Below are 22,818 nucleotides of genomic sequence, written 5' to 3'. Positions count from 1 at the left end.
AATGAGCTGAGAACAGGGGTGGTGTGGTTCCCACAGATATTTATTTGTTAGTCTTTTACCACCGGACCATAAACTTCACACGTATAGGGACCTTATCTCTCTTATCTACTCCTGGATCCCTAGGACCTAGGAGAGTGCATAGCACATAAATATCTCATCAATGAATTAAAAGGAATGGAGACTAGCCAGCCAAAAGGAACAGAAGTCCAGTGCCCTAGGAAATTTATTTTATAGCTTTATGGTGAGAATGAAGTATATATAGTTCAACAGACGTGTACTTCCTTCTCGGCAATGAAGGCTATGCAGAGTGGTGTTTAATATTACTTACTATTTCCCAATTGCACTTAATATTTAGGTGTCCCATGCAAAGTATCTAGAACACAAGCCCACAGAGTTCATAATTCTGGTGAGGGACCCAAAGCAGTAAATGAATTATGGATAGAGACGTCCCGGTCTGAATCTGTGGTGGACCCCAGAAAAGCCATGCCCTTTGATCCTCATTCACTATTGCTGGGTGGGAGCATTTTGTTTCCATGAAGATGTGACCCACTCAATTGTGGGTGGTAACTTGATTAGATGATTTCCATGGAGGTGTGTCTCCACCCACTGAAGGTGGAGTTGCTTACTGGAATCCTTTAAAAGAGGAAACATTTTGGAGAGAGTCCCCTTTTTGGTAGAGCCACGAGAAAGCCAGCAGACGCCGCCATGTTCGCCATGTGCCCTTCCAGCTGAGAGAGAAACGTTGAACGTTGTCGGCCTTCTTGAACCAAGGTATCTTTCCCTGGATGCCTTAAATTGGACATTTCTATAGACTTCTTATAATTGGGACATTTTCTCAGCCTTAGAATTATAAACTAGCAACTTATTAAACTCGCCTTGTTAAAAGCCATTCCATTTCTGGTATGCTACATTCTGGCAGCTAGCAAACTAGAGCAGATTATTATGGGAGACAACAGAAGGAAAAGGCCTTTCTTTGTTTTGATTTTTGGCTTTGGGGGCGACAGTGGTCAGGAGATCCCACAAAGGGAGAATTTGAGACTGAATAATAAAGGGAGAATATATATATATATATATATATATATATATTCTTGTGAAATGTAATACATATATAAGAGCAATGAATTTCAATGTACATTAACAAGCAGTTACAGAGCAGATTTCAGAGTTTGGTATGGGTGACAGTTCCACAATTCCAGGTTTTTCCTTCTAGCTGCTCTAAGAGACTGGAGAAATAACAATAAAATGATTTGGTAGTCAGACTCATTTGTTAAATCGTAACTTCTCTGTTACAACGCCTCTTTCTCCTTTAATCCTTCTCCCAATCTTTAGGGATATTTGGGTTATGCCTCTTCTAACTTTTCATGTTAAGTAGGGGTGTCAACGATGTGGGGTAGAGGGATGGGACTGGTTGACGCTCTGGAGACACTGGATTCTCAGTTTCAGGACTTATCTGGCCTAGGACCCACATGAAGGTTTTAGGTTTCTGAAAAGCAAACTGTGCGTGTGCAACTTTTATGGGATCTCAGAACCCTGGGTGTTCTTTAGGGTTAATACAAATGATGTTTTGTGATTTGGCAAAGTGTGGCAATGAGCAGTATCTAACTGAGGCTTGCATAAGAGTAGCTTCCAGAATAGCCTCTCAACTACATTTGAACTTTCTTAGCCATTGATACCTTATTTGTTACACTTATTTTTCCCCTTTCGGTCAGGATGGAATTGTTGATCCCACAGTACCAGGAGTCCTCTCCTACGTTGCCAGGGAGACTTTCACCCCTGGATGTCATGTCCCATGTAGTGGGGAGGGTAACGATTTTACTTGCAAACATGGGCTTGGAGAGAGAGAGGCCACATCTGAGCAACCAAAGAGGTCCTCTAGAAGTAACTCTTAGGCATAACTATAGGTACTCTAAGCTTCTCTGCTACAGAAATAAGTTTCATAAGAGCAAGCCTCAAGGTTAAGGACTTGGGAATCCCTATTGTTTCAGAGAGTATCAGGGGTTTCCCAGGAGGGAAAGTTTAATAGCACCGTATTTTTTTCTCCAGTCCCTCAAGGGACTTTGTTGAAACTTTTAAATTATCTGCCTAATATATTCTGGGATGCAGCTGGGTATTACATTACATAAAGCATTATCTATTACGTTACATATACATAACTACAAGCCCTCATTCCCATTCTGGGCTCCATGAGTTTGGATTGTTCAAATGAGTTATCCAGAAAGGCTGAGTAAGATTGTGTGCTACAGAAAATTTACGTTTTGGAAGGGAAGAATATATTTTGATAGGCAGAACAAAGAGGGGAGGACACTTCAGGTAAAAGAAATGCAGAGACATTTTTAAAACAATCTTAAATATTATTCAAACATTTTAAATACAAAAACTACAGTCATTTTATAGACTGAATTCTACAGCGCCGTAACGCAGGATATCACAGATCACCCATCCTCTGGACAACAGCTGTGATAATCTACAAAGTAAATTATCTCTTTTTTTTTAACAGCAATTTTATTCACAAACCACACAATCTGTCCAATGTGGACAGTCAGCGGCTCTCAGTATACTCACAGAGTTGTGCATTCACCAACACAATCAATTTTTGAAGATTTTCACTTCCTTCTGGTGACCCACATGACCCTAAACTTTCTCTTTCAACCACAAACACACATTGCTATTCCTTCACGATAACGTGCTACCATCACCTCTATCCATTTCCAAACACTGACAACCAACCTTATTAGAAAGACTGTACAAATGAAGTATCAGCGCCCCGTTCTCTATTCTCATTCTATTTTCTGGTAACATATTCTAGATACAAACTCCATGAGTTCGTTCATTATAATTAGTTAGTATTGGTGAGTTCGTACAATATTTGCCCTTTAGTATCCGGCTTATTTCACTCAACAGAATATCCTCAAGGTTCATCCAGGTGTCACATGCATCAGGATTTCACTCCTTCTTACAGCTGAATAAAATTCCATCGTGCGTACAGACCACATTTTGTTTATCCATTCATTGGCTGAGGGACACTTGGGCTGTTTCCATCTTTTGACAATTGTGAACAATGCCACTATGCACACTAGTGTGTAAATGTCTGTTCGTGTCCCTTCCTCTACTTCTTCTGGGTATACATTGGGTAGCAGGATTTTGCTGGATCATAAGGCTTACAGCTTCCTGAGGAACTGTCAAACTTCCTTACACAGTGGTTGCACCATTCTACATTCTCACCAGCAGTGAATAAGTGGTCCTGTTTTCTCTACATCCTCTCAAACACTCGTAGTTTTCTGTTTTTTCAGTAGTGGACTTTCTACTAGATGTGAAATGATATCTCATTGTGGTTTTGATTTGCATATACCTAATAATTAGTGATGTCGATCATCTTTTCACATACTTTTTAGCCATTTGTATGGAAAACGTCTCTTCTTCTGTCCATTTTTTAATTGGCTTGGTTGTTGCATTGCAGGATTTCTTTATATATTCTGGATATTAAACATTATCAGGTATGTGTCTCCAAACATTTTCTCTGATTGAATAGGCTGCCTTTTCATCTTCTTGACAAAGTTCTTTGAAGCAAAAGTATTCAATTTTGAGGAGTTCCCATTTTATTTATTTTTTCTTTCCCTGCTTCTGCTTTGGGTGTCAAGTCTGAGACACCACCACCTACCACACATCTTGAAGATGCTTCTCTACATTTTCTTCTAGGATCTTTATGGTCCTGGCTCTTCTATTTAGGTCTGATCCATTTTGCGTTAATGATGTAAAAGGTGTGAGGTAGGGGTTCTCTTTCATTATTTGGATATGGATATCCAGTTCTACCAGCCCCACCTGTTGAAGACTGCTCTGCTGCAGTTGAGTGGACTTGGCAGTCTTGTCAAAAATCAACTGATCATAGATGTGAAGATCAATTTCTAAACCCTCAAATTGATTCCACTGGTCAATATGCCGACCTTTATGACAGTACCATGCTGTTCTGACCACTGTGGCTTTATAATATGCTTTAAAGTCAGAAAGCATGAGACCTCCCACTTCATTTTCTTCTTCAAGATATTCTTGGCTATTGGAGGCTCCTTACCCTTCTAAAGAAAATCAGTAACTGGCTTTTCTACTTCAGCTAAGTAGGCTGGTGGTATTTTGATTGGCACTGCTTTGAATCTGTAGATCAATTTGGGTAGAACTGACAACCTAACAACATTTAGCCTTTGAATCCATGAACATGCAATGTCTTTCCATTTATTTAGGTCTTCTTTGATTTCTCCTAGCAATGTTTTGTGGTTTTCTGTGTACAAGTCCTTTACAACCTTGGTTAAATTTATTCTTAGATATTCGATTCTTTTAGTTGATATTGTAAATGGAATTTTTTTTTCTTTATTTCCTCCTTGGATAGCTCATTACAAGTGTTTAGAAAGATTACTGATCTTTGAATGTTGACCTTCTAACCTGCCAGTTTTCTGAATTGGTTTATTAGCTCTAGTAGCTTTCTTATAGATTTTCTTGGTTTTTGTAAATATAGAATCATGTTGTCTGCAAATAGTGAAAGTTTTACTTCTTTCTTTCTGATCAGGATGTCTTTTATTTCTCTTTCTTAACTAATTGCTCTACTTAGAATTTCTAGTAGAATGCTGAATAACAGTGGTGACAGTGGGCATCTTTGTCTTGTTCCTGATCTTAGAGGGAAAGAGTTAAGTCTCCACCATTGAATAGAATGTTATCTGTGGGTTTTTCAAATCTGCCCTTTATTATTTGAGACTATTTCCTTCTATTCCTATCTTTCAAAGGTGCTCTTATCAAGAAAGGTTGCTGGATTTTGTTAAATGACTTTTCTGTGTCAATCAAGCTGATCATGTTTTCTCCCTTCAAATTGTTAATGTGGTGTATGCCATCAACTGATGCTGTGTTGAACCACACATGCATACCTGGGATAGAACCCACCTGATCATCGTGTATAATTTTCAGTGGGCTGTCAGATTCTATTTGCAATTATTTTGTTGAGGATTTTTTCCATCTATATTCAACAGAGAAATTGGTCTGTAACTTTTCTTCTTGTAGTATCTTTATGTGGCTGTGGTATTAGGGTGCTGTTGGCTTCATTGAATGAGTTAGTGTTCCATCCTCTTCAACTACTTCGAAGAGTTTTAGCAGGACTGGTATTAATTCTCCTCCGAGTGAATTCATCTGTAAAGCCACCTGGTCCTGGGATTTTTTTTTGGGGGGGGGGGGAGTTGATGATTGATTCAGTCTTTTTACTTGTGAGTGGTCTGTTGAGGTCTTCTACTTCTTCTCAAATCATTATAGGTTGTTCATGTGTTTCTAGGACATTTCCATTTCATTTAAGTTGTCTATATTAGCATACATTTGTTCATTGTATCCTCTTATGATCCTTTTCATTTCTGTGGGGTTAGTAGTAATGTCCCCCCTCTCATTTCTGACTTTACTTGCATTTTCTCTTTTTTTTTTTTACTTTGTAGTCCAGTCAACAGTTTGTCAATTTTATGGATCTTCTCAATAAATGAACTTTTGGTTTTGTTGATTTTCTTTCTTTTTTTTTTTTTTCAATTTCACTTATTTCTGCTCTAATCTTTGTTATGTCTTTCATTCTGATTGCTTTAGGATTAGCTTGCTTTTTTCCCCTAGTTGCTCCAAGTATACGGTTAGGTCTTTGATTTTAGCTCTTTCTTGTTTTTTAATGTATGCATTTAAGGCTATAAATTTCCCTCTCAGTATTATGTTTGCTGCATCCCATAAGTTTTGAGATGTTGTGTTTTTGTTTTTATTCATTTCAAGATAATTACTGACTTTTCTTGCAATATCTTTTTTGACCCACTGATTGTTTAAGAGTGTGTTGTTTAAACTCCATATATTTGTGATTTTTCCAGTTCTCTTCCTGTTATTGATTTCCAGCTTCCTTCTATTATGATAAGAGAAAATACTTGTAATTTCAATGTTTTTAAATGTTGTGAGACCTGTTTTGTGACTCTAAATGTGGTCTATCCTGGAGAATAATCCAGGATGTCTGTTACGTCTAGCTCATTTATCATTTTATTCAAGTTCTGTTTCCTTATTAATCTTCTTTCTAGATAGTTTATCTACTGATAAGGTTGGTGTATTGAAGCCAACTATTATTGTAGAGATGTCTATTTCTCCTTTCAGTTTTGCCCATGTTTGCTTCATCTATTTTGGGACACACTGATTAGAGGCAAACATATATAATATCTCTCTCAGTCTTTTTTAATGGTTTTGCACTGAAATTATATTTTGTTCAATATTAGTACTAGAACCCCAGGTCTATTTTTGTTATTGTTTATATAAAATATCTTCTACCAACCTTTCACTTTCAGCCTATCTGTGTCCTTGGGTCTAATGTGAGCGTCTTGTAGACTATATAGACAGATCATATTTTTTTATCCATTCTGCTAATTTGTGTCCTTTGATTTGGGAGTTTAATCCATTAATATTCATTATTATTAGTAAAGGCTGTACTTAATTAAGCATTCTACCCTTTGGCTTTTATATGTCATATCTTATCTTTCTCTTCCTTTTTACCGTTTCAATTAGCCTCACCGATGATCTTCATTTTGACCCTCTCCGCCGAGCCTCTATCTCCTGTCTTTTTCTTTCATCCTGCAGGGCTCCCTTTAGTATTCCTTGGAGGGCAGACCTCTAATTGACGTACTCTCTCAGGTTCTGTCTGCCTGTGACTGTTTTAAACTCTCCCTTATTTTTCAAAGGAGAGTTTTGCTGGATAAAGTGTTCTTAGTTGGCAGTTTCTCATTATTTTAAATATTAATACAACTGCCTTCTCACCTCCATGGTTTCTGATGAAAAAATGACAGTCTTATTAAATGTCCTTTTTATGTGACAGTTCACTTTCCTCCTGCTGCTTTCAGAAATCTCTCTATTTCTGGCAGTTGACGGTCTGATTAGTATGTGTCTTGAGGTAGGTCTATTCAGATTTATGCCATTTGGAGAACGCTATGTTTCTTGGACATGTATATTCCTGTCTCTCATATGAGTTGGAAAACGTAGGCCATTATTTCCTCAAATATATATATATAATATATATAATATATATATATAAATATTATATATATTTTGGTCCTTTTTAATGGTTTTGCACTGAAATTATATTTCAGTGCAAATATTCTTTCTGTTCCTTTTCCCTTCTCTTCTCCTGGGGTACTCATGATGTGTAAGTTTGTGTGCTTTGTACTGTCATTCATTTCCCTGACATCCTACTCAAATTTTCTATTCTTTGCTCTACATGCTCTTCAGTCTATAAGATTTTGAAGTCCTATCTTCTAGTTCTAAAGGGCCTTGGGGGTGTCAGCAAAGATGACAAAATGCCTTTCTATGTATATATTTTTGTTCTCCCTGAAGCCGCTCCTTCCTGGCATGCCCAGTAGATGGCGATCTTCAGCAAAGCCTTCCTGCAGCCCTAAGGACAGAGTGCATTTTTAACAGCCTCCATTGGGCAATGTTGAAACAACAGGGATTGTTGTTCCGTAGGGAATCCCTGTTCCTGGAAGGTTAGAACCACAATTTCAAGCTGGAACCCAGCAAACCACACTCTCTGATCAGAAGCCACACTCAGCACTCGACTGTGCCCTCAATCCTGTAGCCAGGGAGCAAGACCTTCAAGCCAGCAGCGGAACGTATTCCAGGCAAGCCTCAAGGGTTGGGGACCGGCGCCCGTCACTGTCGCAGGGGGCGATGTGCTCACGGTTTGCGAAGCAGCTTCTCAGTCTCCCTGTCCGGCTCTTTCCTGGATGCTGTATAGTGCTCCCTGGGTTTCCGGAGCCCCAGAACCATTGATCCGCTAGGCTGTTTTTGTAGGAGGAACATGTCATGCAGCTTCCAACTTCACGTCTTTTCCAGAAGCAGTCCTCACATCTCTTTTTAACTTTTTTAATATCATAACAACACTAAGGAGGGAGTTGAAATGGGGGTGAAGAAGGATGGGAGACAGGCAAAAAAAAGTTACTCAGAGCTTCTGGAATGTTTACTCAATCCCAAGTTATATCTTAGAAACTAATAATTGGTCCTTCTTTTTCAACACCATTTCTCTTCCATCTTCTTCCTCCTCTTATTCTCCTCCTCCTCCTCCTTCTCCTTTTTTCCTTTATCTCATTCTTCTGTAACCTTCTGGAATTCCCAAGTTTCCACACCACCTGCAAATTCATCTAAAGGTTCACTGATTTTGGTGTCCTACACTTTGTCAGAATAAAGCTGTCCCTCTACTAGCTGGACCACAGGTTCCATCTGTCTTCTGTTAACTCAGGGTTGTGGTCTTTTCACTGCCTATCTTCTGTACACTTTTGAGTATACACCCCACCTCCATAATGTATCTGGCCAACCATGTCATCCTCTCCTTGAGCTTTAGAAAAAACACTGGAAACTTGCACAAGATTTGGGAACAGCAAGTAGTTACAGTAGAATCTATGGGCAAAACCTGCTGAACTGGTAGGCAGAATCTAGCATGTGAATGGTTATCAATATCATGCCAAGGAGTTTGAGTTTTTACATAGATATTCTCTTCAGTGCATACACCACCATAAACTATATTAAAAAGTAATGCTGTGGAAACATTATTTCAGTGTCAGCATAGAGGATATATGAAAGAAAAGAAGAAAGTGGGACTATTTGAGAAGAGATTCAATTCAGTTCAACAGCAATAACAATTAGGCACCAAATGCATGCTAGCTGAAGCCCTGAATATACCAAGGCATGAAAGTATGAAGTGATCAGACCTTGAACGAGCCCTTTTTAAAAAAAAAAAATTACCACCACCACCATCATCTTCATTTTCACCAGCAAGAGGAAATATTGCATAGAAGAAAGAGACCATATGAATTCTAGATCTGGCTTTTTTTAGCTATATGATTGTGCACAGCTTATTTCTTTCTTTCTTTCTTTTTTTTTTTTTTACCTTAAGTTTGCTCCACTGTAAAAAGGAAATAAGAAAGCTATCTTGCAGGCTTATTGTAAGAGTTAAAGGAGATGGTGTTTTAAATAAAATGTCTGTAAATGCATGCCCCCAAAATATATATACTGAATCAACTGGGGGTCTCAAGAAATAAACACCTACTGGGAATAAACTGGTGTTAAAAATGAATGATGGGGCAGACTACGGTGGCTCAGCAGGCAGAATTCTTGCCTGCCATGCCAGAGACCTGGATTAGATTCCTGGTGCCTGCCCATGCAAAAAAGAAATCAATGACAGGTGGTTCAGTGGTAAAATGCTCGCCTTTCGTGTGGGCGACCCAGGTTCAATTCCCAGACAATGCACCTATACCCCTCCCCCCCCAAAAAAAGAATGAGTTGGGCTGGTCTAAGAGTCATGTGGACTGGTGCAAATTGGAGTGCTAATTCCTTCCAAGGGGCCAACTGCACTCCCGCCAACTGTAACTATATGCCGGGCACACCCAGGATGATTAAACCTTATTATTTTGCATGGGAAGCCAGAGGTCAGGAATTGGATGTGTGATTTCCTAATTATAAAGCACAGAGTGTGTGTGAAGGAGAACATTCTTGCAGACCTCATCCAGCCTGCAGCCCCCATAAGGCAACCCTGATCACACACATTCTGTACTAAACCTGCCCCTTTGGGAAATGAAGCCAGTGGAAGGATTGAGAACGCCTGTGCTGCTGGACAGGAATGTATGACGCTGCACCCACTCTGTTCTCTGAGGCACCACCTCCAGAGCACCATCCTAAACTCTTGGACAGTCCATGAGGCACAGTTAAACATTAACTTATTTTTTAATCAAATTAATTGAAGAACAATTTAAATATAATAAGATGCACCTATTTTAATCGTACAGTGTGATGAGTTTAGGCAAATCTATGCAGTTGTTAAGTTGTGAGACCACTATCACAATCACGATTTAGAACATGCCCGCCCACCCGAGAGATCCCCCGTGCACTTCTGCTGCCTTCTCCCAACCCCTCCGCAGCTCTGGACAGTCATCCCTTTGCATCCGACTCTTTTCATTCAGTAAAATCATCTGAGGTGCTCATATTGTGCATATCAATACCTTGCTCCTTTTTTGTTGGGTCTTATTCCATCTATGGGTTTGCAGGAATCAGTGCATCCCCTGGCCTGAAGGTGGTCACGTGCTGCTGTGAATGAAGTTGCATGCACATTCAAGACCGAGCCCCTGTCAGTCTTCTTTGTTCCGCCATTCCAGCGGACGTATGGCGGTTGCTCACTGAAGCATGAATTTGTTTCCTTGATGATGAATGGTGTTGAGCATCGCTCACGGTGCTTTCTTGCTATCTAAATACCTTCCTTTGTGAAATATTTGTTGAACTCCTTTGCCCATTTTTTAATTGGGCCATCTGTCTTCTCCTTATTGAACTGCAGAGATTCTTTATATATTCTAGATACCAGCTGTCTGTCAAATTTATGATTTGCAAATATTTCTCCCAGCCTATGAACTTGATTTTAATAATGAGATTAATTTTCTGTGATTTATATATCATTTCCACATCCATCACCTCATATCAGACTCAGAAAAAAAAAAACTTGACAAGAAGAAAAGACATCTTAATTTTTCAAAGGAGGAAAATACGACTTAGAAGAAAGTGACTTTGTCAATATTATCACAGGAAAGAATAAATATATTTACAGTTTCATTATCACTCAGGAACCATTCAATGGAATATAAGCTCCATGAGAGAATTTTTGTACCTATTTTGTACAAAAAAACTGATGCATGTCTACCATTTAGAGCTCTGCCTGGCACATAATAACCACTCAATAAATAATTGTTAGATCAATTCCTCCCTCATTCAGGAGAGTGCTCACTCAGCCCACGCCTGTGTGTTTCCATGGCTCCGACTCTCCTGGTCTCCCCGCATGTGATCTCATTCTTAGCCTCCGCCACTGGTCCACGAAGACGCACATGACCAAGGATGGCACCACCAGGAAGTCCCAGGGTTTCTGGAGGAACTACTGAAGACAGACTTCATTGCCTCTTTTCTAATGGACTTGAAACTGGATGATCTGACGGAGAACTATTGTAACATGCTTGAGAAGGCAGGCAGCCCGGCAAAGAGCCGAGCGATAGAAACTATTGACGCCATCACCTCAGCGCTGACTCCAGTTGTACAGCGGTGTTAACAAAACAACAAACACATCTCACCTCCCAGTTTCTGAGGGTCAGGAATTTGATGGCAGGTGAGCTGGTGCTTCTGGCTCCGTCTCTCATGAGGCTGCAGCCAAGATGGTGGCCGGGGCTGCCATCACTGAAGGCTTGACCGGGGCTGGAGGATACACGGCTGAGGTGGTGTCCTCCCGTGGCTGGTGAGATGGTGCCTCAGCTCCTCTCCATGTCGGAGCCTCCACAGGCTGCTTGAGTGTCCTCCTGTCATGGCTGAGGGCTGGCTGGTGCAGAGTGAGTGTTTTAAAAAGGCAAAGCAGCCTGGCTACAGAAGTCACGCCCACCACTCTTCCCTACTCTACTCATCAGCAGCAATAACTAAGGCTGAGCTACATGCCAGGGACCTGGACGCCACCTTTTGAAGGGAAGAGTGTAAAACAGTTTGTGGGCTCTTTTCAACCACCACACCAGCCATCTAGAGGGTCTACTTCAAGCCTGCTTTGCTTCATGAGCCAAAAATTCCACCCCCACTACAATTCCACTCTCACTACCGCCGTCTCTGTCACCACTCTTCATTTCTCTTCCTTCCCCCCCCCTTGTATAAACCAGTTGGAGCTGGGTTTTCTGTCACTGTTAATAGAAAGAAGGACCCCCAACAGATACAGAAATCAAAAATAAGGTCTCTTACTCTCAATGGAGGGCTCCATCTGATACACCACAGCAGTCTAATTGTGGTTGCATTCTTAACTCAGAAAGGCTAGAATTTTATGTTGTGTATCGAAATTTGGGGCCTCTTAGAAAATTAGTAGGGGTAAACATCTCTCATTGCCCTTACCTTAATTAAATGAAATGATCTCTCTGTGCACGTGAGCGCCACAACGTGCTGGCCTCTTGTATTCACCATCAGTCTCAAGTGCCTATCAAAGTGCATGGAGGGAATTAGATACGCAATACACATCGGCTGAACAGGATGGAGATGATGCAGTTTTGCTGCTTGAAATGATTGTCGATGTTTAAAACGATTTGAGTTTTGCTTTTAAGATACATTCCTCTGATAGCTATGATGTGTTTGAAGCTTGAAGCCTCAGCAGGAATTCAACCCCCCAATTGCAACGCTGCTCCCACGGGAAAACGCAATCCAACGGAAGACAATACATGCGGTGATTAGTGATGTTCCAGAATGTGCCCTGTGATGGAAACCGAGGGCTGCCTAGAAAAGAACAGCTCTTTAGTCATTCGGAGAAGCTCATTTCATCAAAGCCTTTTTCTGTAAACTGCTCTTTATAGCTTGAGAAGTCCTGCTGGATGAATATTAACTCTTGCCTCTCCCTGGAGTTCCAATTCGGCAGGCTTCCAATCGATATTTGCTTCACAAGCACTGTCTGTCAGTCCAAGCGTCTTATCTCATTTACCTCTGAACAGACACCTACCGACTCTCCCAGCAGGAAACCAGTGACACATGGTGACCCTCGCTAGACGTCAGAAGTCTCCTCAACACCGTCAGCAAGCTGGCTTTCAACCCTTCACGATCGTCTGAACTCATTGCAGGAAAGACTTTTGCAAACATACCTCCCCGCACATGCTACTTACAAATAAAATGGACATGATTGCGTGATTGAACGAATGAATGAACTTGGAGTGCTAGCAACGTGATCGCTATTTTACATGTGGCCTTCGAAATATGATCATGCCGCTAACAGAGCCATGCAAAGCGCTTTTCGTGCCTGAGCCCTGCATCAGACCCCTTGAGGGATGCGTCATTATCGCGTCCATCCTGCACGTGTGGATGGCAGGACTGCAAAGGCTGGGGGACTCGGCCAAGAGCACACAGCTCACAGGCAGCAGGGCCAAGGCGCGGACCACCCTTGTGAGGCGACACTGCCACTGCCTTAACCGCTCGACTTTCCCCCCTCCAGGGCACCTGGTTTGAATCAGACCCCCTCCTGGGGGGTTCCTGCATTCCGTGGCTTTTGTGCCCTCATCGTTCCAATCTCTGGCTTCTGCCATCACATCTCCTGACTCCGACCGCCTGCCTCCCTCCTGCAAGGACCACTGTGAATACATTGAACCCACTGGAGGCAGGAAGATGCCTGCCTCTCAGGATCCTTAATCTAATCCCACAAGCAGGGTCCCTTTTACCAGTGAGGTCACAGAGCCACACATTCGCGGGTTTTGGACAGGGACAGGGTGGGGGAGGTATTCTTCAGCCTGTTATGGGGAATAATTTAAGTTACTTAAATTTTGCTGCACCTTCACGATCTGCAAAACCAGAGCGATACTGCTGCACTCCTTTCATGTTGCCAGGAGGCTCCAATGAGAAAATGTAGACCAGTTACAGGGAAAGCACTTAGAAGCGCTGACACATGTTAGACTTACCAGTATGAGGCATTAGCATCTGAACTACTGTTTGGAGGACCCTAAGGTCAGCCTTTATGCAGGGAGGCCAGCCAGAGGTTCTCAATGTCTAAAGATACAGGTGATGAGGGGGACACACAGCAGGTTTGGGGAAACATCAGCTGGTTTCTGTTTCTGATGTTCCCCAGGAATGGGGCGGAGCTGAGGGCATCTTCAAGCACATCGGGCCCTTTCACTTCCCTGAGTTAAAAAAGCACCGACAATAAATACTAAATGAAACTTTCCTTCCCCATGTAAAATTCAATTCACATCTTCTCATAAATCCTGCCTGCAGCTTCTGCTACAATTTCTTAGGCTCATAACCCCATCACAAGGGCACTATGAAATTAGTTTGGAGGTGGTTTTCTGTGTGGCAGGCAGGGTCGAATAATGAATGGGGGAAACGATGCTTGGATTTTTTTGACGACACTTATGCTGTAAAAAAGAAAAACCAACTTCTGATACATCAACTCATTCAGAAATTATTAATTTCCTTTAACAGTTTGTATGAGTTTAATATCAATCCTAATAAGTATTATATTATTGATATTGATTTTTGTTTATCTTGCAAAAAATAATCGCTGTGCATTATAAATCATAGACAATTCTGATATTTCCATTACTCCAATACAGAGAATTTAGCACTGTGTTCCAAAACATCAGTACCACAGATGTTCAATGTATAACATTACAAGATCATAGAAGTACAAGAATTTTTAACAGAAAGTTATTTTTCCAAGGATAACAACCATCTCTTTTCCTAATTCCACAACAGCTCACCACTACTCTGTACATTTTATTTTATAGCTTTTTAACATGCCAGGAAATTGCCAGCATTTTCTAATGTAAATAAATCTTTTAAAACACATCGACTGGCCCAATTACATTTTGCCATGTGAATGTAAGTTTTTAAATGATTCCTCTATTCCAGGTCATTTAACAGATGCTAAATATTTTTCTATTACTAAAAATTGTGAAGTTCTATGCTTGTGCATGAAATTTTTGATGATACTTCTGATTATTTATTTAATATAATGCCATAGAATATAGAGGTCAAAGGTTTATTCAACACCTTAACAAATCGTGGAACATACTGACAGTGCCTTTCCATATGTGAGTATCCTGTGACATTTCTTCGGTTGTTTAAAAGAATATTCATGGAAGGTCTCATCTGATGGACTTGTCTCAATTGCACTATAGAGGTTTCAGCATCCGCAATCTAAAGAGAATCCTGTCCTTTAGTTATGCCTACTCTTATTTTAAGAAACCTGAACTTCTTCTAAGGAAGGGGTTATTAATCTAGAATTCAGGAGTCCATGAACTTAGATGCGAAAAAGGTAAGAATAAAATTAAGTTTAGCTTTCGCACAAGATGGAGAGAAACGGAGCTCCCTAAATAAAGGTCTGCAAAACAGCTCAGACTGGTCTTGCAGGCAGGGGAAGGGGAGGGCCTGTGATGCAAAATTGGCACCAAATCCTTATGCAGGTAAAAACGAGTTTAAATAAGTAGCGGCCAGGGTCACTGAAATGTAGAATGTAATTAAAAGCAGGAACCTCCGGCGGGAAATTTGAATTAGCTGGACTATTAAGACAGGCTGTAACCTCTGGAGCAGGCAATCGGCAGAGAGACAGCGGCGGGACCCATGTGCTAAGCTTAGGGTATAAAGCCGGTGGCACTCTATCGCTTAGAGGGCCAGCCACCACATTTTGGTTGTGTGCCCGTGCTTGCAAGATCGTGAATAAATTATTTTCTTCTCCACAATCGGGTGAGCATTTATTCCCTTTCGGGTATGGCTTTCTTTCTAACAGAAAAACCCATACCTTTATCTTCTCTAGCTTCGAACTGAAATTTAGCGTCTTCTCCAATGAATGTAAGCAACCACACATGTTACAGGGCCGCCGCCTGTCTGTGAGTAGAAGCTGCAGTGGTTTGTGTGTCCTTTTGCAGGCGTAACAGGTATTTCAAAATAACCTCCACCCTTATAGCTTCTTTGAGATATGAGCAGCTACGTGATGCGCAGCTGGGCTTTGTTTCTTAGTGCACTAATAAGGATGCGTTCATAGTGCTTTTTTCTTTTTTTTTAAAACTGCATTTCCATGTGTTTGTGTTCCTTAGTATTCCTACAAATTTAATTTTTTAAATTAAAAGCATTAATCTGAGAAGAGTCATGGGCATCACACGACTGTGCAAACAGTCCGTGGCACCATCAAAGGATAAGAACCTCTGCTTTTACGGTAGTAATGAAGCAGTAGGGATAAAATACCCATTTGCTGTTTAATAGACACTCTGCAAACTGTAAAGTGCTCTGGGAATGTAAAACACATACCTTTCAACAAAACTGTTGCCCTCGGTGTGGCTCATGTGCCACGAGTACAATGAAGACAGCGCGCAGTGTCACCTACCTAACTTACCTACCCGACTCGGGTGCGTAAAGGGACGGGAGAGGAAAACAGACCCAGTGGAAAACCCAAGGCAGTTTGCTCCCTCTTCCCCTCAGTCCTTCGGATTCAGACAAGAAGAAAGGAGCGGTGGGCAGTGTGCTCTACGGGGTGGCAAGTGTGCGCTACGAGCTTCGGGAGACTCGCTAACCTTCCCTTCTACCTAGAGGACACAGGCTCAGAACCTGGCTCCACCAGGAAGTCAGATATAAAACATGCAAACCAGCAACACCCTTCTGAATCCAAGCAGTGCAGCCCTTCTGGTCTTGGATAAACAAACCCAACCTTCTGTACAGTTTACTTACCTTACAAAAGGAAAGGGATGAGAAGGGGTGGGTAATCTCGTAAGAAATGGTAAGAAATGTGACATCCATTTGCTATCCTCAGAGCTGGGGGAGAGCTGGGCCATGCCCTACCCTAATTCCCAGACTTCCCTCTTGGTTTCAGGTAAGGGTGTAATCCCTGCACCGGCTTTTCAGCTGTGGTCCTGGATAAGCATCTCCATTCCTCAACGTTCCCTCCCAAGCCCAGCCATCCCACCTCTCCATGGGGCCTCATCGGACACCCAGGCTGTCCCATTTCTCTTCAAGGACTTCACCCAGGGTCTCTCCCCAGGGTCTGTAATAAGCACAGGGACACAAAGGAAATACTGTTCTCGCCCCGGCTCCAGCTGCCTCCAGGAGCTGGTAACAAAAACTGCGGTTAGCAAATATCCAGGGCCTGGGAGCTGCACAAAGACAATGCTGAGAGCTGGGAGGGAGCACTATGAGGGCAACTACTGCTGTCTGCGTTGAGAAGATGCCCTCTTGTATTCACAGAGCTCCAGTGGATTTCTTCTGTGCACTTTGAAATTGATCCTGATACCATTATTTTCTGTATTGGTATTCTATCCACAACTGAAGAAATCCATTTTTGCTCTGGAAAATTTCAGAGATCAGATTGTAGCAAAGGGAAACTGACCTTGTCACGAGACTGAAGCCCCGAATAATCACTGGGTCAGCCTGTAAGACAAAGATGAAGTATCTAGACCCCCTGTGTACAGTGATTGCCAGCTTTTGTATAAATAAACAAACTTCCTCAAAAGAGTGAGGTGAGGAAGCTTTTAAGGCAACCTGTGTTTAGAATGTTTCATCACTGGATCATTTCTGCTACTGCTGTTAAGAAGAGTTAAACTGACCTTAACGGTTCCTTTTAGAAAAAAAGTTAAATCTCATAAAAGAGCAAGTTTATGTAACAGATGAAAGAAGATAAAGGAATAACTCAGAAAGAATTAAAGTTATCTGGTGTCTGATAATTTAAAGGTTCCCAGTTGGGAGTGAAAATCAATTCATTTAAAATGAGATCTAGAAATTTCATACAAATGGAACCATAAAATATGTAGTCTCATTTGCCAAGTTTCTATCACTTAGCACAATGGTTTTATGGTTTATCCATGTGTTTTTTCAAGTATCAGTTATTTTTCCCTTTTCACTGCCAAGGAATATTCCACTGCTTGAATATACCAGTTCATCAATTCACAAGTTGATAAACATTTGAGCTGTTTATAGTTTTGGTTATTATTTAAAAGGCAAAATTATAGAAACATAAAGCTGACAAGCGGTTTCGTGGGATTAGCGTAGTAGAGGGCTTTTGCTACAAATAGGTATGAAGGGACTATTTCTAGTGTTAGAAGTGTCCTAAAAGTGGGTTGTGGTGACACTTGCAAAACCAAGTAAGTGCACTGACCCTCACTCAACTGCTTGGCTGAATTCTATGGTATGTAATTTATAACACAAATACTGCAGGGAAAAATAAGAGATCTTAGTAAGAATATAAAGCCACAAGCCCCTACCGCAAATTTCTCCACCTTTGCCCGAGTCCAAATGCCATTCATAAGAGGACAACATACACCAGGCTAACTGGCATCACAATTCATCACTGGGGCTAAAGGACTAGGAATTCAGCAAGGAAATATCTTGGACTAATTGGCACACAGCATGGAAGTCGAAAGCTTTCAGAGGAAAGCAAGCTGCTTTTAGAAATGACAGAAAATCCAGGGCACATTCACTTAAAAAAAACAAAATAAGACATCCTGTTCAGGAGAACAATAATAAGAAAGAAATTTTTAGACGATAAGAAACAAGATAATACCCTTCACAATTGGACTGTAAATAATGCTTCTTTGGATGGAGCCTATAATTTTTCTTTTGTTTCTTTTTGTTAATGTTCCATGAAATACTTCATCTTTCTAAACTGCACCCTAGGTCTTTAGGAAACAGATAATCCAAACACAGTACTTTTCCATCGAGCTAAGCACACCAGGGAACTCTGGAGACTTCAAGATTCTCGATAGGCTGCTCACTGTAAAGGGTTGTCATGGAGAAAGAAGGTAGGGACCTAAAGACTGTGTGCCCCATTCGGCTACATGATCTAAGAGACTGCTTTGCAGGGACCCCTGCCCCTCAAAAACATCCAAGACATTTTAGGAGATGCTCAGAAATGCGTGCTCTATCACCTGTGAAATCAAACATGACTGCAAATGTTCACAGCCCTTAGCAAATAAACAGTGCTCTTAGATTCTGCATCATGCAACTGTATTATGCACTGATATATGATGACAGATGTAGATTTATTTACTGATATTGATATAATCGATAGATAGATATGGATAAAGATACATATATATTCTATAGATATGGGTATGATGTATTATACAAATAAAAACACATATATAGAGAGAGAAATATAATAGATACGGACATGTTTTTCCTTACAGACTGCTGATAATGCTGTTCATATTCAGACAGAAGGAAGCTGAGGGCTCTGCAAATATGCCTGTGTTTATACATACGCACATGCTGTATATGCATCCTGTTCACTGCAGATTCAAGTTCAGAAATTTACGTGAAGACGAATAGCAGCACATGGTTTTCTAGATAGGATGTTTTGTATTGCATTAGATATTTCTGCTACTGCAGACATTTTTGGTAATTCCAATGAATGAAGAATTTTATTTTTCCTCAAAGTAAAATAGAGTGGGTCAGCAGGGTTCCGTAGAATCACAAACCACGGCAACCAGATATTAGCCAGGCTTGACGTACAGTCCTGGAGGCTGCTCGTGAAGCAGTTTTGATGAACGCCAGCAAGCGGCATAATATAATTACTGTTGCTATTAGGTTCTTATTTGTGCTGCATTTGTTACTTCTGAGGCTGTCGTGGAAAAGGCAGTCTGGTATTTTGGGGTTACAGCACTCCAGAGAGCCTGTCGGAAGCAATGGCAGTTGCCACAAGTAACGGCACGTGGCAGTAACTCACGCCGCTACCCACCGAAAGGAGATGCTAAATAATTTAACTCTAAATTTGGTAGTCTACTTGGAAATGGGAGATATTAAATATCAAATATATGGGTGTAATAAAAGTAAAGCAACACAAGGGTAAATTAAGGCAAATCTCACACTTTCCTCCGCTCCTGCATAATGGGACTGAATGAGTCAGGAAATGGCAAATGAGTGAGCCCGAGGTATAATTTCTTGGAGAATTGGGCTCATAATTCCTCTTAATTGTGATGCCACATGCCTGAATCATGCCGGCTGCCTAGCTCCTTTGTATGCCAGGACGAACCGCAGCACTGTCAGGGCGCTCCGAAAGCTCTACCCGCCGAGGTTCCCCTCGTCCGAAGCGGGTTCCACGCATGGATTTCATGGTTGCATTCAATCAGTAATCTTCAGCACAGTCACACCTCTCTGTGTGTCTGCCATGATTACGTGAGTTGTATTATACGCTGCATAGTATTACTCAAGATTCCCCTATTCAGTACCACATTCTGATGTCAATCGATGTGGAAAAACACACATCTACAGCATTTCTCCCAGTGACTGCAGAAGATTCCACTATAGGAATGGGCTATTCTAAATCAATTCACCTCATGACCGGCACTTAGGATGCTTCCGACTGCATGTTATTTTTACAAGGCTGCAGTGAACAGCCTTCTACCTATCTCTCTGTGTCCATGTCCCAGCTTTTATCCAGATGAGACCAATCTAGAACTGGAACTTCAGGTTCACCTGGAAGCACTTTTAAATTCAAGGAGATACAGAAACCCTACAGGGAGCTGGGACTCCGCAGCAAGGGATTGGGAAAACCCTCTCAACCAAAAGGGGGAAGAGTGAAAGGAGACAAAGCGTCAATGGCTGAGAGATTCCAAACAGAGTTGAGAGGTTATCCTGGAGGTTATTCTTAGGCATTAAGTAGATATCACCTTGTTATTCAAGATGTAATGGAGAGGCTGGAGGGAAGTGCCTGAAAATGCAGAGCTGTGTTCCAGCAGCCATGTTTCTTGATGATAATTGTATAATGATAAAGCTTTCACAATGTGTCTGCGTGATCGTGAAAACCTTGTGTCTGATGCTCCTTTTATCTACCTTGTCAACAGACGAGTAGAACACATGGAATAAAAATAAATAATAGGGGGGAAAAGCAAAGCATATTCACATATATGATTATATTCGATTCTCATAACATCCAGTAAGAATGACACTGTTATGCCAATAACAGAAGAAAAACTTGCATTCCCTCTCCAGTGACCCGGCAGACACCACTGTCAGTCAGCCTGAGAATAAGAACTAAATATTAGATTCCCTGAATCTTTGTTTAGGCTCCTTCCACTCTTTTGGAAGGAATCATCATTCAGATGGGAGTAAGTATGATTATGATGAGCCATAAGAGTTAATGATGAGGACACTGAAAGCATTGAAGGTATCAAAAAAATCACACTTGCACACAAGAAAAGAAATCTCATTTTGATAACTTTATACTACCGTCTCAGATATTTTTTGATGAAATTCAAGTTTTAGGTGTCAAAAAATATGAGCTGTCTCCCTGAAGCCCGACTGATGCAAAATATCTCTAATCAAATTATCACAAAAGTAAAGGAAGAAATGTTTATTTTCTATCACTTGGTCTGTCATCTTGGCATGGCCAAGCAGCATAGAGTATAAGCATTAAGGCTTTTGCTTCCAAAGCAAAACTGAACACTTTTTAAACAACCTCCATTACATAATATCTCCATTGCAAGTAATTTTTATCCAAAGCAAAAGCCCAGATCTTTTCGGCTTCAAGGGCAAGCCACCAGACAAGCAAGGCTTCCAAAAGAAGAAAAGAGTCAGTATTCCAGTTGGCAATGACAAGGATAAAAATCCAGGAATCTCTTAAAAGCAATTTGTACAGTCACTGTGCTCCACAACTTTATTTCTTTCCATTTTCAGTATATTATATTTTCCTAATTAAAAGTTCAGGTTCATTTTGGAAAATGTCAGAAATACCCAGTGAGCATATAAAGAAGAAAACTTTAATCTCAAAGAATGTGGTCACCTGGGGGCAAGCCTTCCCGACACCCTGACTGACTCTTCCCTGTCTTCCCTGTTTCATATGGACCTGCAAACACCACCAGCATTATCTGTCGCCCCTTTTATAATCTACTCTTTTTATTATAGCTTACTGAGATATAAATCACATATAAAATTCATCTTTTTAAAGTACACATTTCAGTGGTTTTGAAAATTCACAGCATGCAACAATCACAACTATCTCATTTTTGAATACTTTAATCAAAAAGAAACCCTGCACCCATTAGCAGTCACTCTCCATTCCTCTTCCCTCCTAGGCACCCGCTCCCCAGCCCCTGCAATCACTAATCTTGTCTCTGTGGATTGGTCTATTCCGAACATTTCCTATGAATGGAATTCTTTAATACATGGCCCTTTATGACTGACTTCTTTCACTTAGCATCATGTTCCCAGGGTTTATCTATGTGGTAGCATGAATCGGCACTTTACTCCTTGTAATTGTTGTACAGTATTCCACTGCAGTACTCACCAGCTAATGGGCATCTAGGTTGTTTCCACTTCTGTTGACAACGATAAATAATGCTGCTGGGAACAACTGCATACAAGTTTTTGCCTTAATGTGTGTTTCCTTTACTTAGGATGTGTAACTATGAATGGAATTGTTAAAGTCATATGCTTCTCTTTGTTTAACATTTTGAGGAATGGCCAAATTGTTTTCCAAAGCGGCTTCACCAATTTACAATCCCATCAGCAATGTAAGAGAGATCTACTTTTTCCACATCCTCCCCTATACTAATTTTCAACTTTTTAAATGAACGCTATCCTTTGGGGTATAAAGTGGCATCCCATTGCGGTTTTGATTTACATTTCCCTAATGGTAAATGATGTCGAGCATCTGTTCATCTGTTTATTGAACATTTGTGTAACTTCTTTGGAGAAATGTCTATTCTAAAGTCCTCTGCCCAGTTAAATTTTTTTTATTGTTGCATTATAAGAGTTTTTTTTATATATTCTGGATACAAATCCTTTATAAGATATTTGATTTGTAAGCACTTTTTTTCATTTTCTGGGTTGCCTTTTTAAAAATAAATTTGATGCTAATAAATATATAACAAAAGTTTTCTCATTTTAATTTTTAAGGGTAAAATTCAGTAGTGTGAATTACAGTCACAAAGTGGTGTAATCAGGGCCCCTATTCATTGCTAAAATGTTTTCATCAATCTAAACATAAACTCTGTACCCATTAAGTAGTAATTTCCTTTCTTTCCCTCCCCAAACCCCTAGTAAACTCTAGTATACTTTCTATATCTGTGAGCTTACTTATTTTAGATATTTCATGTAAGTGGAAACATGTAATATTTGCTCTTTTGTTTCTGAAATTTCACTTAGTTTGATGATTTCAAGATCCATCCATCTTGTAGCATGTATCAGAACGTCATTCCTTTTTATGGCTGACTAATGTTCCCTTGTGTGGATATATTACCATTTGTTTATCCATTCATCTGTATATGGGTATAATGCAGCAGTGAAACTGTTGGTTCATATGGTCATTCTGTTTAACTTTTTGAG

The 22,818-nt window shown here is 40.6% G+C and overlaps 1 protein-coding gene across 1 annotated transcript in view; it reads right to left on the bottom strand.

Moving 5' to 3' along the window:
• TMEM132D (transmembrane protein 132D) overlaps nt 1-22,818 on the bottom strand; it is a 722,321-nt gene that overhangs the window by 381,465 nt on the left and 318,038 nt on the right. The window contains exon 5 of the mRNA XM_077159548.1: nt 15,188-15,210. Within this exon, the coding sequence (XP_077015663.1) occupies nt 15,188-15,210 (23 nt within the window). The remainder of the gene's footprint in view (nt 1-15,187; nt 15,211-22,818) is intronic.

This window comes from Tamandua tetradactyla, chromosome 5, assembly GCF_023851605.1.
Source record: "Tamandua tetradactyla isolate mTamTet1 chromosome 5, mTamTet1.pri, whole genome shotgun sequence".
In the NCBI taxonomy this organism is placed as follows: Eukaryota; Metazoa; Chordata; class Mammalia; order Pilosa; family Myrmecophagidae; genus Tamandua; species Tamandua tetradactyla.
This window is presented reverse-complemented; position numbering and strand designations above follow the sequence as displayed.